The sequence below is a fragment of the Athene cunicularia genome (genome assembly GCF_003259725.1).
Source record: "Athene cunicularia isolate RWA chromosome 1 unlocalized genomic scaffold, athCun1 chr1_part2, whole genome shotgun sequence".
NCBI classification, from domain to species: domain Eukaryota; kingdom Metazoa; phylum Chordata; class Aves; order Strigiformes; family Strigidae; genus Athene; species Athene cunicularia.
In genome coordinates this window covers 15,438,003-15,455,478 of record NW_020799092.1, presented here as the reverse complement: position 1 = coordinate 15,455,478, position 17,476 = coordinate 15,438,003, and the positions used below count along the sequence as shown (strand labels likewise).

The 17,476-nt window shown below is 37.4% G+C and overlaps 1 protein-coding gene across 2 annotated transcripts in view; it reads left to right on the top strand.

Moving 5' to 3' along the window:
• The window catches only part of MTPN (myotrophin), a 41,134-nt gene that overhangs the window by 12,281 nt on the left and 11,377 nt on the right, over positions 1-17,476 (top strand). The window contains exons 2-3 of one of the 2 annotated variants that reach the window (XM_026868114.1): positions 10,258-10,371; positions 11,547-11,630. In XM_026868114.1, coding sequence (XP_026723915.1) covers positions 10,258-10,371; positions 11,547-11,630 — 198 coding nt within the window. Of the gene's footprint in view, positions 1-10,211; positions 10,372-11,546; positions 11,631-17,476 lie in introns of those variants that run through there. The other variant, XM_026868113.1, reaches the window with a different exon arrangement.

Below are 17,476 nucleotides of genomic sequence, written 5' to 3'. Positions count from 1 at the left end.
TTTAAATTGTTCTTGTTTCTAATTAATAATAAATGGACAGGAATGTGTGTCATGTTAGTCTAGGTTATGATGAAATACGCAGAAGCTTATAAAAATGGTTTCCTTTTCTAAAGTACTAGACTAGTGGTTTGGTTACCTTCAGGTTGGTATTAAGACAGCTGATGTGAGGGTATGTCTGCTGTAGCTGTAACAGTTTAAAACTGAGTCAGTTTCAGTAACAGATGCAGATATTTAACCTCTCTGCTTTACCCAGCAGGAACTACTTTAGCCTAGTGCTTAATTTCAGTTACCATGACAAAATTTCTAGAGGAAATTGTATAAACATCTTGGAAGACAAGTCTAATTTATTGTACACACTACTTGAAGGTGTTTGGAGTTGTGTTAATTTTGAAAATGAACTTAAACTAGAAATAAGTTTTTCAGGAAAAGCCATTAGCACTGAATTACTGAATTCATTTTAAGAGTGTTTCTGTAGGTAATCTTCAAGGACCTGTGAAAGTGCTAGCATGGATTTTGGCTGGCTAAATCAGTTTATATCTTGGCAGGAATGAAAGCTACTTCTTCAAAGTCACTGCTGCTTTTTAGACCCTGAGACTATTCTATAGAGGGGGAAAAACTTAAGTTGAACTATACCACCACTTCGAAAAACTGGAAAGTTGTGGGATCATTGGACTGAAGGCCTAAAGTGCAGACCAGCTGAATACTTCATATAAGCTCTCTTAAGAACTGGTGTTGTATAATGCTGTTGGATTTCTTCAACATGTTTTACAGAAATACATATATTGGAACAAGAGACACCTACAAATCCAACTTTAAGTTAAGATTATAAATAGATGAATCAGTTCTTTGGCAGTCATAAGGTGAGAACTGTGATTACAGAAGGGAATACATATGGAACCACTCCAGAGGCAGACTGAGGAGGATGAAAGCACTCTTCATCAGGTCATATGAGGAATCTGGACTCTCTATATGTAAGCCCAAGGAATGTTTCAATAGTGAGAACATTTCAATAGTAAGAAAACTGAGGTAGTAGCACTTTTTAGTAGTAAACCTCAGCTTAGTTTCTTGTGCTGGCAAAAGTAAAAAATGAGGTTTTGTTTGTTTGAACTCATAGCATTTCATTTTAGTTCTTCTTGAGTCTCTTTAAAGAAAGTTAATTGAAAACCAGGGTAATTGAGGCTCCAGTTCTGTGTTTAAGCAATGGATTGGTGGAAGAATTCAGGGGAGGCGAGCTATAAAATTCTGTTTCTATGATGGAAGATCAGATTGCCTTTTTTTGGTGCTATTTAAATATAGATGAGATGATACTGCAGCCTGTCTAAAGTAAATAATTTTAAGATGCTTCAGGGGCCTTTTTGCATTCTGGGACTTGCTTGTGACAGCATGAGAAAAGTTGAGTTGAGAGTGCTTTTCAAGACTATTGGACTTCCAACTTATGTCTCTGGTCACATATTTTGAGGAATCGGTAACCAATACACAGAGTTACACAGAAGATGAAAGCAAAACAGTCCCCTGAAAGGAGTGTAGAACCATTGCACAAATGTGCAGGGGTAGAGGCATGGCAGCCAAAGTTCAGTTGAAGTTAAAACTAGCAAGGAATCTCAAGGGCACTGGAAGGATCTAATGCATTGATAATGAAAGGAAGATAAAGGAAGGAAAGGGAATGTTCCTGACAAATCTGAGAAAGAAAGCATCATACTCATATTCAAGAATGGTGAGAAGGAAGATTGGGGAACTGTAGGTAGGTCAGCTTAGCCTCAGACTCAGGGAAGTCTGTGGAGCAAATCCTCTTCCTCCTAGAACACATTTGACACTAAGGATACGGTGAGAGACCAAGTCTAAGTTAGTGGTATATGGGCTGGGTAAGTGAACTGTAAGGTTGGTGGAAAATTGCCTGTGCTGTTGGACTCAGGGTTGTGATTGGCAACATCACTTTGAAGTGGTGACTGGTTACCAGTGGCACCTTTCAGGGTTGGTATTAGTAGTATTGCTTAAGTAAGCCCATGCAGCTGCACAAGCTCAGGACGAATTGGCTAGGTAGGAGTTTCTTAGAAAAGGACTTCAGTGTCCTAGTGGACATCAAGCTGCAGATGAGTCTTCAATGTGCCCTTGAATTATTGAAGGCCAGCAGCATACTAGGCTGTATTAGCAAGAAAACAGTAAGCAGGTTGAAAGAAATTTTGCTCTTCTTACTACTTCTGATGCTGCATATGAGTACTGTGTCCAATTCTCTGGGCTTCCTAGTACAAGAAAGACATTTACATACTGGAACATGTTCATAGTTAAGAGTTTGCAGGCCATCAGGATTGCTGAGGACATACAGGTTGATGCTGATAGAATTGTGGTGGTTTGTTTTTTTCGGAGGTTTTTTCCTGAAGGGAAGATTTAATTGTTGCCTTTTTGTACCAAGAGCAGTATATTGAGAAGTTTGCTTAGAGATGCACAGTGAAGGAGGCAACAGTTCCAGTTAAGAGTGTGAAAAATTCCAATTAGATGTAAGAGAAAAATATTCTACTGTGAGGATGATCAAGCCCTGGGAAGTACATGTGCCTAGAGAACTTGTGGAATCTTTGGTCCTCAGATGTGTATGGAACTCAGCTGGGCAATGTTCTGAGCAGCCTGATCTGATTAGAGCAGATGTTGGGCTAAATAACTTCCAGAGTTCCCTCTCAGCCTTAAATAGTCAGTGATTCCATGAGTCAGTAGGCTACCAGTTTGTAGAATTAAACTGTCCTTGTATTTTTAGATTCTTAGTCAAGTTTCAGGAAGCTTGGCATTTGAATTTTCCCTCATTACCACAAGTGTTTATGACCCATGGATTAGTTATGTAAAAACATCATGTTATGTTTTTACTGTTAGAGCAAGTAGAATAAGGGCAGATGATTTTGTTTGACTTACACTATTCTTAAGCTCACAGTTATTTTTATTGAAGAATAAAAGTATGTAGAAAATAGGGTTTTTTCAGTTTTCTGCTGTATTGTTTTTAAGGATCCTCAATCAAGGTGTTTAGATCTGCAGTGCTAGAGGTAACTTTTGGATTAGGTGAGCCCCAGAGCTCACTTGTACATTCATAGACTTTTCAGTTGTTTACTGTTGTGACAACTGAAACAAATACAGATTAAGCCTTGAACTTTGTCTTAAATACTTAAAATAAAACCATTTTTGAGAATACAAGTAGAATGACAACTTCAGAGTATTTATGTTGGCTTTGTTTTGGTCGTCTTTTTAAAAAGTTTTTCTGGAGATGGATGAATCTGGAAAAAGTTGTAATGGAGAATGACTGAAGGGGTGTGAGCTGACTCAAACTTTGAGAAGAGGATGGAGAGTATTAGGGGAAGATTTAATACATGTTCGTTCCTCCATATTCCCCACACCCCCCTTACGGAAGTGCAAGATTATCTGCTAAACCTTCTTTGAGTGTATGGCTCAATTTTTTCAAGGTGTGGTTTGTTCGAGCTTGTTTTCCCTTTAGAAGACTAAGGGAAGACATTGCTCTTAAGTGGTTTCAAAGCTCACATTATCTATGTTTCACTTAAACCTAAAATTTACTCTTTCAGGCAATCACATGTAAAAACTAAAAATAGTTTACACTGTAAGGAAAGATTTCATTGAGTGAATACCAGTATAGTTTCTATTGTGGCAAAATATGTCTTCAGATTGTATACAACACAATAAATTACAGTTTATTTCTGTCAGTTTCATTTTACAGAGTTAAAATTGAGACACCTGACCCTGGTATTTTCAATCAGAGGGATCTCTGGATTCAGAATATCACAATGTAAGAAAGACTTTACCTTTCAGTTACACCTAGTAGCAATGATGGAGGTGTATCAAAGCTTACCCATCTCTTCTAGGAATTCTTTTTTTTAGAAGACATCTCATGAAGGTGAACATAAAAAGCAGCTGCTACACTGAATTTCACCTATTTGTTTTCAAATGCTTATTCTGGCATAAAATCCCGGGAGGATTTTTTTTGTTATACCATGCATTTTAAAGTGAAGAATATTGCTATCATTGTGTAAATAAATTTTACGATGTGATCCTTCTGATATAAAGGCCATGCACTATGATGTGACAAAGAAACAAAAAGGTACGATACCTTAATATTACTTTCATCTGTACATATTTGCCTATTGTTCCTACACCTGAGAAATATAAATGCTTAAAATCTGAGATGTTCCTGCTTTCCATGAGTGAATTCTTAACATCTTTTGCTATAGATTTGTACAATGAGAGTTTAGTTGGATGAACAATCTCACTTAATCTTTGAATTTTTTTAAAAAACAAATGCAACCAGTGTGAACAAAGGCCTGCACAGAAGATGGTAATATTTGAAGTGTTCAGAAGTAGTATTATTAATATGCAGTAGGATATTCCAAATATCCATAGGACTTAAAAGAAAAGTTTATAGAAGAAGGATTTTCATTCTTCCTTATTCCGACTCAGACAACAAGAGTAAAGTTATTGCTGTGTTTAAAATGTCGGAGTTATCTAATACTCTATAAGAATGACCATCTTTTGTATGTGAAGAGATGGAAGTAATGCAACAGACTTCAGTGAGTTCATCTTTTTCAGAATAATAGAGGCAGGAACTACCTAGTAGTGTAGCTCCTGTGGAATGCTTCCCTGTACTCTAGGGACATCAGACTCCATGGAATCTGGTTTCCTTCATTAAAACTGGAGATAGTTATTTCTGCATGATAGGATAAATACAGATGGGGGTATGGAGTTGTTTCTAAATCTGAAAGAGCATTTTAATGCCACCAGTATTACAGATACTGCTCTACTAATACAGTTAACCTATGCAATAGGATTTAATGAGGTCACGATTTTTAGTTTCTATTCCTGTGGTAGAACTGCAGTGTAAATTCCAGCTACTTATTTCTGGTGTGTTCAAGTGCCAAATGGTGAATCAGATGAAGGAACAGATTCAGCTGGAGAGAAAAAAAATCAACTTAATTCTGACTGATTAGTTCCGTCACTGGATTAATTGTTCAGTTACTAATTCTGGTGCAAAGGGTAGGGAGGGGATGACAGGGAAGGATCAAACTGTGGCTGATGGTAGTGATACTGTAACTGCTGTACAAGAGAAAACTGGTGTTAAACTGATGGATGAGCTATGGCAATAACATTGTAGAGCAACACTGCAGGCAAGCCATAGTGCCCAAGTGAATAAATAGCTGGCTCAGATGCGGTTTCAGTTGGTGTGCACTGCAAAGCCTGTGATTGAAGCACGTGGAGTATGCAGTAGGAATGCTAAAGTGGCACTAGGTGAGTTTAGTTCAGCTGATTTGGTTTGTTTTGATGCTTTTGAAACTGGGAAGAACTGGGAAAGAAGGGAGTTAGCAGATAAAGCTAGACCAAGGGAGGCATGGAATACAGTTTGTGTAATAGAGCCTGCAGAAAAGGTGGGGGCTATTCAAGGTCACTGTCACTTCGGTGTGGTTAAATAATCTGCCTAGAAAATAATGAGCTTTAGGACTTGTAATTTATGACTAAACTTGTTCAACATTTTCAGTGAGCTGATGTCATAATGTGCATTAGGGACAAAGTCAGTGAAATCTGATTCATTCTTTTAAATAAGGCTGCAAAAGAATAAGGAAATAAATTTGTCAGAACTTATTCAAGGCAGCTGTTAAGGTACAGATCCTTCCATATTACTCTGGGACATCCAGCAGATGTGACGGGAGGGCAGCTTGGCTGTCAGGAAACTCCTTTCTGAGCTCAGGTACAGAGGGGCGCCGTGAAAAGTAGAATTGGGGGTGGGTGGTACCCAAGAAGAACATAGGCACTTTCCCAGGGTGTGCAGGACTGGAAATAAAAAAAGCCAAAGCCTGACTGGAGCTAAATTGAAAAGGACATAAGATACAACCAGGCTTTTTATAGTTCTGGCCTGAAAAGGTAGAGCAAGGAAAATCCATGAGAGGGTAGTAGAAGAATTAAGTTCAAGAGTAACTAATTTTGACAGTATTCATGTAAGAAATTAGTTACAACAGATCTTTTTATGGATTGAATTGCTCTATTACAGAAAGAGGATGCTATAATGAACCCTGCTATTAGTCATTTCAAAAGCAGAGACAATTCTTGAAAGTATTTAGAACTGAGCTTCAATTTCTTATTTTCCTGTCCTTCAGTGAAAAGTTGATAGCCAGCTTTAAACTGAAGCTGATACTTAGTTCTTGTAATTTGATATTCTGCTGTTGTCCATGTATGTGACTTTTCTAAGTAGGACATAAGATCAACATGTTATAAAAATCTTCTTTCATGCTGTCTTGTTTAGTAATTGGTGATTCACAGAGGCTTTTCTTCTCCTGTAATCAGATTTTCATAGAGGGGATTAAAGCAGATACCTGCTAACTGCTGGTTCTGATATTTCATGTGTTGAACTGTTTTTTAATGTTATTGAATAGCTGGTGTTCTATGTATTTGATCTACAGAGGAAAACGTTACTGATTTGGTTTATGCTAGACTTACCCTTAAATGTCTAAGTGAACTCAGTGTATTCTGGAAAGTCATTAGAGGTGATCGTGTCTTCCCTTTAGGAAGGGCAGATTCTTTTCTGAGGCTTTGAATAAACATTTGCACAGTTGTTAGTGAATTTCTAGGTCCACTCTAGAAAGTAAAAATAATCGTTCAGGAGAGGTATGACCTTTGAAGGTATATCTTATTTTGAAGTTGATATGATTCTTTGATTCTGGCTTAATTGCATCTCCTTCAAAGTACCCTCATAACTATTAACCTTGTTGCTCCTCTGTTAGACTCTAGAAGATGGTAGAAGTCCCATAAAACTTCCTGGAATAATTGTTCTGTCACTTTTTGTGTAAAATGTATAAGATTTTTTTTTCCTGTAGGCATAAAGGAAAAATCATGCTGCTCTTTGTCAGTTCATGTGGGTTCTGACCATATGCCTGTGTGGAGTATGGTCTTTTTCTAAAGAAAACCTTTAGCAGCTGTTTAATGCAGTCTTGGTTTCAGCCCACCAAAATATTGGTTACTTTGCTGTCTTAGAGGTCAGTATTGAGAATCATCACCTGATAAGGTTGCTGATACTCAAGTTCAGAGCATTCAGTATCATGTCTTTGGCCAATATTATCTAAACCACAGTAATTTCAAAAAAACTTTACATAGACATAAATCTTTTGATTCTTAACTTCCTGTGCTTTTTCCTGCCTCAGCCTGGTACAGAGCTTGAGACCACATTGTCTCATTCTGTTAATGTAATTGGGCACACCTTCACCAGAGCTGCCTTATTTATGAGGGAGTTCAAATCTTGACCTTATGCTTAGATGTTCTTTCATATGAACATGTGAATCAGCATTTGGAACTTGTTGCCATAATTAAAATATGTAACTTCTTCACTAATGTGCTTGAATTCTCTAGTGCGTAGTCAATCGCTTTGTAGATGTCACCATGTAGAAACGTGTTTCCTACACAAAAAGTGGTCTGTCACGGCTGGCCAGCCTGTCAGAACTGAGAACCCAACTGCCCACATAAGTCAATGTCTCTCCCTGGCTTAGCTAAACTTGAAGTGGAAGAGCAAGAGAATCCCAAATTGCAGTGCTCATCCAATGAAGACAAAAATCAACACCCACAGGATTGTACATCCTAAGCTTAAAGGAGAGTGGCAGCTTGTTTAGATAGTCTTTGACAACCTATCTGTGTTTCACATCATGTCTTGCCAAGTAAAAGTTTTACTGCTGCAGCTGTAGTAACTACTGTCTTTGACACTCATGTGCTACTGATTTGGATCATGAGGGTTCAAACAGTTTTCTGACTTTCCCATTTTATAGGTGATTTTATATGAAACTTGTATCTTGAAGACTTATTTAAGCACATAAATGGCAGGTGGTGTAGATTGAAACATTTAATAGAATTGCAATTAAAGACATAAAGCGAATATTTTTATATCTAAAGGCACTTTCTCTTTGCAAAAGCGGAACTATAATATAAGGACATTCTTGAGTTTTATAACTATTGGTCTATAACTGGAGTAATTTTTGTGTAGGGGTAGGGTTTTTAGGGTTTTTTTGGTTGACCTATAAAACTTTCACTGAAACTGTTTAGTCTTCCAGCATGAAACTACCTCTGAAAAAGAATTAAAGAATTTATTTATTGTTTCCATGGATACAGATACAGCTCTAGACCACTGGTATCCAAACCTTTTTGATCAGGCACCCCTATCTGTAAAAAAAAAAAGAAAAAAATTGAACATACGACACCAATATCTGTACATTTATTATACACATGTACTACTGTACTCTGTATCAGGAGGTTATAAAACATCCAATAATGGAAATTAAAGATTAAATAAAGATTAAATAAATGCTGTTTTTACACTTTATTAACACTGCAAAAAATATTCTTCTCAAACCCCAGTTGATTGTCTTGCACCCCACTTTGAAGACCACTGCTCTTTCAGTGGGGAGATGCACCAGGCAGTATAAACAGGAGATCTAAAGGCCGTAGAGAAATTACCTATGAAGAGTCTTGCAGTTTTGCCTGTACATGTGTTAGAGACTGCATTTACATCAGGTGCTTGTCCTAGAGTTTGATCCCTGTGTATGAAATAGATGGTTTGTCTTCCCTTCCTACTTCTAAGAAAGGTCAAATGAAGGTTTGTAATATTCAGTGATCTGCTTTACAGGAGCTTTTCATGCACATGTAACTTTTTTTGTTTTAATTGGAACACAGTTGTTAACATATCCCCACCAACATTTTGCACTGAAATTCAGCAAAAGAGAAGTTACATCACCAGACTATCTGCAACAACTTTTACTGGTAAACAAAGTGTTAGACATTCAGTTGGAATTTTAAGTTATAAACTGTGTTGATAGTTTACATAGCTAAAGCTGTGGTGGACTTTGTTTCAAAGTACAATTTGTTGCTGTTCTGAAAATTATAGATAAAAGTACAAATATCTTTTTCCTGATGCTTCAGAAGCCATAGCCCTATTTCAGAGACAGTAACAGTTGCAGATTTTTTTCATCATGCTACTTGCTGCTACTTCATGTTACTTTGAAGGTGCTGGCTTCAAAAGTGTGAGAACCAGGTCCTGACCTCTGAGACCACAGAATGTACAGTGTTTTAGTTAAAACACCTGAAGTTAAATACTGGTGTTGCTTTGACTTTCAGTGAGATATATTATGAGAAGAACTGAACAGCGTATTGATAGGAGAGAATTCTGAGGCTGTCCTGTTATTTGGCCAGTAGTATAAAACTGATAGTATAGAAGATCAAATGCAGGATAAGATTTGTCTGATAATCTTATCTTCCATTGTCAGAAGGGAGGTAAAGTCTGGAAGATGTATGTCAGTCAAACACTCTATTTTGTGAACTTCCAGGAGATTTGGGGCAGGAGTGAGGGAAGTATGAGTTAGTGCTGTAGCTAAAATTTTGATTGTTTTTCTGTGGAGATGTGGAGCTTGAGGTATGATGCTTTATTTAGCCACTTCTTAAAATACTAACATTACTGGTACGTATGAACAAGAAGTCACTTACCACATAGCTTGTCAGTATTTGGTTTCCAGTAACTTCTCATCCTGACTGAAGTGCATCAGTTTATCCGTAGTTGCACAACCCAAGGTGAAGAAATAAAGCTGATTAGGCACTCATCAAGTTAAATTTTGTTTATGCCTTAGGAGATGTCTCAGTCCAGTTGTATGAGTGGCACTAGAATACAGCTTCTTGTGTCCTGATTTGGTTGACTGTCTTCAGACTTTTTTGTCACATAGAATTGGCAGGTACTATTATAAAACAGAATGGGCAGTTTCATAAGTGGATGGTCTGTACTCGGTCGCGTGTAACGGTACATATGATGCTGACTTATTTCTATGCATCTGGTTTTTCAGAGTGCAAAACTTCCATATGTATAGAAGCAATTAAAGTAATTCTGCCAGATAACTAGGATCCCAGTTGGGGAGAAGCAGCAGCAAAATGAGCCAGTGTGAGCATTTTTTTTACAAGCTCTAATGATTATTTTTCATTTGTTTTTTTAATCATACAAGTTACCTAGTGTGCTTGAGTACTCACTACACTTGAGATGCAGTGTGGAAGAAGGAACCAAGGTTTTCTTAGTCTTAAATGCATGGATGAGGGAAAATAAATTGAGCAACTTAATTTTATTTTTTTTCTTGCAGAGTGACTAAAATATTTGAATTGAACATTTTTCAGCATATTTGAAGGTGTTGGATTTTTTCAAGCTGCTCTTGGTGTGTTACCTCTAAAATTTTGCTTATTAGAATTATGTTTACATTGAAGGGTGAAGATGTCAACCGGACACTTGAAGGTGGGAGGAAGCCTCTTCACTATGCAGCAGACTGTGGACAGCTTGAGATTCTGGAATTTCTGCTATTGAAAGGAGCTGATATTAATGTATGTACATCAATTTGTAAATAGATGTTAGGGTTTTTTCCCCTCCTCTGCACACACACACACCCCACCCCCCCTCCACTCTCCAAGGGATTGATATAAGTGCTTAAATGGTTACTGAAAGAACTAAACAATTTGACTTATTTAAATATATTTGAGAGGTGGTCTCATAAAGCTTAGAAACTTAAAATTTTGTTTTAAATGTTTTCTTTTTGGAGACACTAGGCAAAGCTGTTTGTAGCTATAAACACTTTAAACTTAATTTGACCATGATTAGAAAAATAAATTCAGTAATCGCATTTAAATAAAATTTATATGAACTATATATTACATTTGCTAGAAGGGACTTCAGAAGACAGTGCAATGCATGCTTGGCCAGGGCAGGATCAACTCTGTTTAAACTGGTGTGCTTCTCTCATTTTTGGAGATATTCTTACTTGTACAAACTTAGTCATTTTGCTGTAGCTTGAGATGAATGGCTTTTTTTGTCATGAAAAGACTTGGCTGGGCTGTACTGGCACTTCAAAATAGTGTTGTCCATGAAGTGAAGTTTCTAAATACTTTAACCATATACCCCAAACACTGTGCTTTAGTCATCTGAAAGTTATATAAGACATCTTAGCTTTAGCTTTTAGCTTAACAAAATTACTTGAATTTTTTTCCTTGGTGTCTGGAAAGTTTATCTCTTCCTCAGGAGTTCTCCAAAATGGAAAGGAGGAAAAAATAGAGGAAAAAAATAAGAACATTTCAGTTGATCCATCTCTTAATCTTTCCGGGACTGTAGTTTAAAAAGGAGATGACAGCCCAAATAATGTTTCAGCCAAAACTGGTTTCTGAAGTCAGAATGGCTGAGAAATGGGAGAATTAGGAATAGCGTTTCTAAATTGGGCAAAATTTGTCAGCTGAAACCCCTTAATTCCTATCATTGGCTTAAAATAGACAAACTTTTGGATACCTAGAAGTCTTACGGAAGACATCTTGCTGTTACCTGACTTTATTTAACAATGACTTTTTCTTTTTAAAAATAAGAATAAAAATTTCGATAAAATACATTTCTGGAAAATACTCTTAAGTCCTTACCTTCACTCTAATGTTGGCAATATAAAATTAAAAAGTTAGGTAAAACCTTTTAACGCTGTGTGAAATTGTGCTTCAAATAACTGTGTCTCAATTTACAGGCTCCAGACAAACATAATATCACACCACTTCTATCAGCAGTCTATGAGGGCCATGTTTCCTGTGTGAAATTACTTCTGTCAAAGGTGAGATACAAATGTTTAGAATGAGTTACCATTAGAAAAGTATATTATTATGATTTTTTTTCAGGAAGATTATGATGCTCCGGATAAGTTCAGAACATCAAACAAATGCTGTTTATGTTCGTAAACCAGAAAGGGTACTCTGATTATGGAGAAGGTAGTTGAAGGAGAAAGTTCCAGGACTTTTGCAGTGTAGCAAAAGTAATAGTGACCACGAACAGTATTGTGAGCTCCAGCTAGAGATCAGTTAACAGTAAATCAGGCAAGAAAAAAAAAATGCATTCCTTCAGCAGACAGGGAGGAGTGGGATTTAGCTTTGGGAGCTGCTTAAGTACTTTCATGTGATGGAGTCTCCACTCTGAAGTTGCTCAGAGGTGTGGTTTCCCTCTGCTTTTGCCAGATGACTAAAAACCCATCTTAGCTGGCAGTGAGGGGAAGTAAAAGTAGGAAGACAAGCTATCTCTGTTACAGAGCTTGTAAATTTTGTCCTGGGGAGAATAAGCTTAATCTGTTTCTGGCCTTCCTTTGATTCATATTACAAAGGTGATCCAATTTACAAAGCAGTAGTTAATTCAAGCAATGTTTTGTCTCCATGTGTGCTGCTTCTTGTTATGCCTCATTTACTTTGAAAAGTGGAGGTTAACAGTGCATTTTCAGTATGTGAACCTGCTTAAATCATTTGGCCAAAGGATTAGGTTCTGTATAAAGCTTTCATATACCACTTCCAAGGTAAAGTTTTCCTTAACTGCTTTAATGCTGCATGAATTTAATTTTTCTTCACTTCTATGATTCTGTCTGATGTTTGTTATGCCCTTCTGTGAAGAAATGCTCTAACTGTTAATTTAGGATTCAAATGGTGCATGCAACTTGCTTGAATTTGTTGTGAAGACTGATCCTTCATTTAGGATCATTATATACACATACAAAAAGGTATCCTTTATTCCATGTGTTGTATTTCTTTCCATTTCTCTTTTTTTGAATGCAAAACACCTCAATAAGCTGCTCAAATAATAGATAAGATACCTCAAAACGTAAGTTCACACAGGAGTTGTCCAGCAACTAGTAAGGGTTGTGCATTCATTGTAGTCTGTCAGCAAGGGCATTAAGGTCCTTCCTGAATCAGATATTTTTCACACAGCATGTGAGAATGTATTGATCTCTACTTGGTGCAATTTGAATGGCATTCAACAGTCATAAAGATGAAGCAATCTTAAAGATATGCAGAATGTTATAAGAAAATAACTTGGAGTAAGAGATGAGATTAGAAAAATGTTGCTGCAAATGGATGGTTTGGGAAATCTTATTTTCAGATCTCCTTGTGCAGAGTAAATCATAGAATAAGGTCCAGCCCAGCACAAAGCCCATCCAGTGCCACCCCCCTGCCATGGGCAGGGACACCTTCCACTAGCCCAGCTTGCCCAAAGCCCCTTCCAGCCTGGCCTTGAACCCTTCCAGGGAGGGGGCAGCCCCAGCTTCTCTGGGCAACCTGTGCCAGGGCCTCACCACCCTCACAGGGAAGAATTTCTGCCTTAGATCTGATCTGAATCTGCCCTTTTTCTGTTTAAAACCATTGCCCCTTGTCCTATCACTGTACTTCATGAGAGACCTTCCCCATCTTTCCTGTAGGCCTCCTTTGAGTACTGCAAGGCTTCTATAAGGTCTCCCCAGAGCCTTCTCATCTCTAGGCTGAACAACCCCAACTCTTTCAGCTTGTCCTCATAAGGGAGGTTCTCCAGCCCCTGATCATGTTTTTGGTGTCCCCCCTGGGCCCACTCAAGCAGTTTTATGCCCTTCTAATGTTGGGGGCCCCAGAGCTGGGGGTGGCACTCCAGGTGAGGTCTCACTACATGTTGTACCACATCTGCTTGCTTCCATTCACATAGACTAGCTGATAAAATAGTTATGAACGGGAACTTTGTTCATCAGCTCAAAGGCAGATCTTACATTAAGAGGTTGTTCTTTCTCTTAGTACAGTTACAGACCTTGTTTTAACATCTGTCACACCTTGTCTGTAACAGTCTGATTTTGTACATTCTTTGGTAGCAGATACCTGTGAGACCAGGTAGTTCAACCCTTATGAAAGTTGTAAAAACTACTTTTTGACTGTTTAATGTGCTTCCTACTTACTTGTGGAGTGAGATTTATTCTTTTGTTATTCCAAATGCAGGACAAATGTTAAATGTCTGATGTTAGTGTATATAAATAGTGGAACTGCAAATGAGGGACCAATATAGTTAAAATTTTTCTTCAAAGCTGTTTTTTCTTGCTTTTGTAAATACTACACTTTACTGCTAAGAAGCTTCATTATTTTATGTGTACTTACTTTTGGCTGCCTTCATTTACCCTGTTAGTTGATCTCTTGCATATGTGGCCTCTGTTATAGAATATCCTCAAAGCTGTTAAACTAGAAGTCAATAACCCCCTTACATATATTTAATGGGAAAACAAAAATAATGAATTTTTTGTACTTTCATAAGCTTTGAGACAGGGATACATATCTGCTTAGTCTGTTTGCATGCCACAAATATTTAAAAGTTAGCAGTTTGATCAAGTTAAAATTATGTAAGGTATAAAAGACTGTTCACCTGCCAAGATGAGATTTAATTTAAATAATTCTGTCGGATGAAGTTGTTGATTTGGAAATTGAATTGTTTTAAGCTAACATTCTGTACTGCCTTCTACAGTTTATGAATTATGGGGATGTTCATAAATGTTTCACATGAGACTCCTGAGATATTAAGAGGAGGAGAGGTGTTCCAGGAAATGTTTCACATGTTAATTGGACATAAAATGTAAAAAAATATACCTTAATAAAAGTACAGAATATGAAAAAGATTAGCATAGTCAAGGTGGTGTCTAACATTTTTGTAAACTTTCTGTTACTGTAGAAGATCTGTTTGTCTGAAAGTAAGCTGGCTACTCTTTCATGTAGTGTGGCTGCAGAGCATTCTTGAAACAATCTTCCACTGAAAGCAGTGAAAGTATTAAAAGTGTTGGGTCATAATTCACTTTTACAGGATAATAAATACATGTAAATAGTAGAGACTGAATCAAGATTATAAACTCTTAAACTGACTGGAATGATTAGAGTGGCCACTTGATCTTCAGCTGAAGTAACCTGGGCTGCTGCAAACCTGTGTTTTCTGTTGTTACTGGTGATCATGCAGTTGCATGATAAAACACAGCCAAGCTTCTTCTAAGCTTATAGTAAAAGTTTACATTTGTAAGACCTTAACTTGAAAAGTGCTGGCGGACCTATGCTGGCTTTTATCAGTTCAGTGTCTATAAACATTTTTAGTGTACATGTCGCATGAGTAATAGAATTTTCTGTAGATGATCCTAAAAATTGAATCCATTATACCAATTGTTATCCCTTGAAAAGCTTCAATTTCAACTAACTTTCAACAAGGCTTTCCTGTGGTAAAGCACAGTTTGTTACTCTTGTTATTCCTCAAAGAACTGTTTTGGGCTTCTTAGCAAATGTTTCTCACATGGAAGTTGAACACTGATTGACACTGTGTCTAAAATACAAATGACTTTTTGGAATAGTGAAGGCTGGTGATTTTTCTGGCTGATCCACTGCATGTAATATGTCAAACTATTCTTCATGTATATTGCTCTTTTATTGTTAAGTTGAGGGAAAACTTCTAAGGTTAGCATAGGGTACTAGGATGACTTGAAATAGTTCTTATTCTGTTCCCTATCACCCTTTTCAACAGAAGAGTTCAACATGGACACTGTAAAAAGTTACAGTTCTTTCATTGGGCTGGAAATAAGATGCTTCTTTCCTCCTCACAGCTCAGTTCTTAATTATAAAGCTGATGGACCCATTTCGATTTTGTTCTTACATTAAAGTAAGAATTATTATGCTAGTTACATGTATTTGACATGCAGGTGACACTAACTGTACTTTCTTATGGAAAGCTTAACTGTTAGACTACATTTGGAGGGACTACAGGAGGAACGAAGCTAAAGATGTTGCTCTTAGTCCTAAACTACTGGCTCTTTTGGTGTCTTCTGAGAAGCAGTAGTAAGCCAATTCTAACTTTCAAGTACTGCTCCCAGCCATTGTTGCTATAGCCCCAACCATCTGACTAATCCTTGTACACAGGGGCTAGCAGTGCATCAGAATCAAATGGTTTCACAGCTTCTGAGGAAGCAGACTTCCTCTGGGAACTGCCCACATGTGAAGTTTTATGTGAAGGCAAGGGAGGAGGAGAGATGCTTCAAAAATCTTAAGAGCTCCCTGAAGCACCAATCATGTTTGACAGTATCATAGTAGGGTGATACCTTGGATGAGCCCTCTGTCTGGGAAGCAGAACTTTCTACTTTATTCTGCAGTATCTGTAGGAATATGTTGAGGAAAAGTATAGATAGATCAAGTTAGACTACATCTAACACACAGATTAAATATTTTTTTATAAAGTCTGGAAGGGACCCCAAGAGGTTATCTTCAAGTAGTTTTTAAGAATGCCACTGTTGTAGTAGATGACTCTGGGACTTGTTCTTAAATACTTTCTATCAGGCAAATTCAGTGTCTGCCATTCCTTAATATATTCAAGTTTCCATCATGTTGGTGTTCAATCCTCTGGAATAGAATGGTACCTTGTTTATCAAGTCATAGTATCACTGCCATTATGGAAGCATTACCTGTGGCTAGGTTTAGACAGCTTCTGAATAAAATTACTGTTGCTGGGAGAGTTGTGTTGGGTTGTACACCCTGTATCTAAATCTTGTGGCTCTCAGGCTTGAATGTATATAAAATTATATAAATAAGCTCCTTTGAAAATCCAAAAGCTCTTACCAGTGACCTTAACCCTTAAATTGAATAACTTCAGAGCATTTGTAACTGTAGTAAGGAGATACAATTTAACATGCTGTTTTCTGAAGAAACAAGGTGGAAAAGTGTGTCGTGATATATAAAATGCCCCTTTCCGTGAGCAATTCAAAATATTCTAGCATTAAAGTAGTTTTTGGAGCTGTAGTTTGACAAGCCAAAACAATCAGTGGTATAAAGAGTCTCTACAGGAGTCTCCTCCAGACTCACCAGTCTCCTAAGATGGATTTTGTGTAGCAGCATTTGGAAATGGGTGAGGAATCTAGCAAGACTTTACAAAAAACAACCTCATCAGTAGCCTTGTCAGGGTTGATAAGGGTCTGTGGAGATGTGGAGCTTGAGGTATGATGCTTTATTTAGCCACTTCTTAAAATACTAACATTACTGGTACGTATGAACAAGAAGTCACTTACCACATAGCTTGTCAGTATTTGGTTTCCAGTAACTTCTCATCCTGACTGAAGTGCATCAGTTTATCCGTAGTTGCACAACCCAAGGTGAAGAAATAAAGCTGATTAGGCACTCATCAAGTTAAATTTTGTTTATGCCTTAGGAGATGTCTCAGTCCAGTTGTATGAGTGGCACTAGAATACAGCTTCTTGTGTCCTGATTTGGTTGACTGTCTTCAGACTTTTTTGTCACATAGAATTGGCAGGTACTATTATAAAACAGAATGGGCAGTTTCATAAGTGGATGGTCTGTACTCGGTCGCGTGTAACGGTACATATGATGCTGACTTATTTCTATGCATCTGGTTTTTCAGAGTGCAAAACTTCCATATGTATAGAAGCAATTAAAGTAATTCTGCCAGATAACTAGGATCCCAGTTGGGGAGAAGCAGCAGCAAAATGAGCCAGTGTGAGCATTTTTTTTACAAGCTCTAATGATTATTTTTCATTTGTTTTTTTAATCATACAAGTTACCTAGTGTGCTTGAGTACTCACTACACTTGAGATGCAGTGTGGAAGAAGGAACCAAGGTTTTCTTAGTCTTAAATGCATGGATGAGGGAA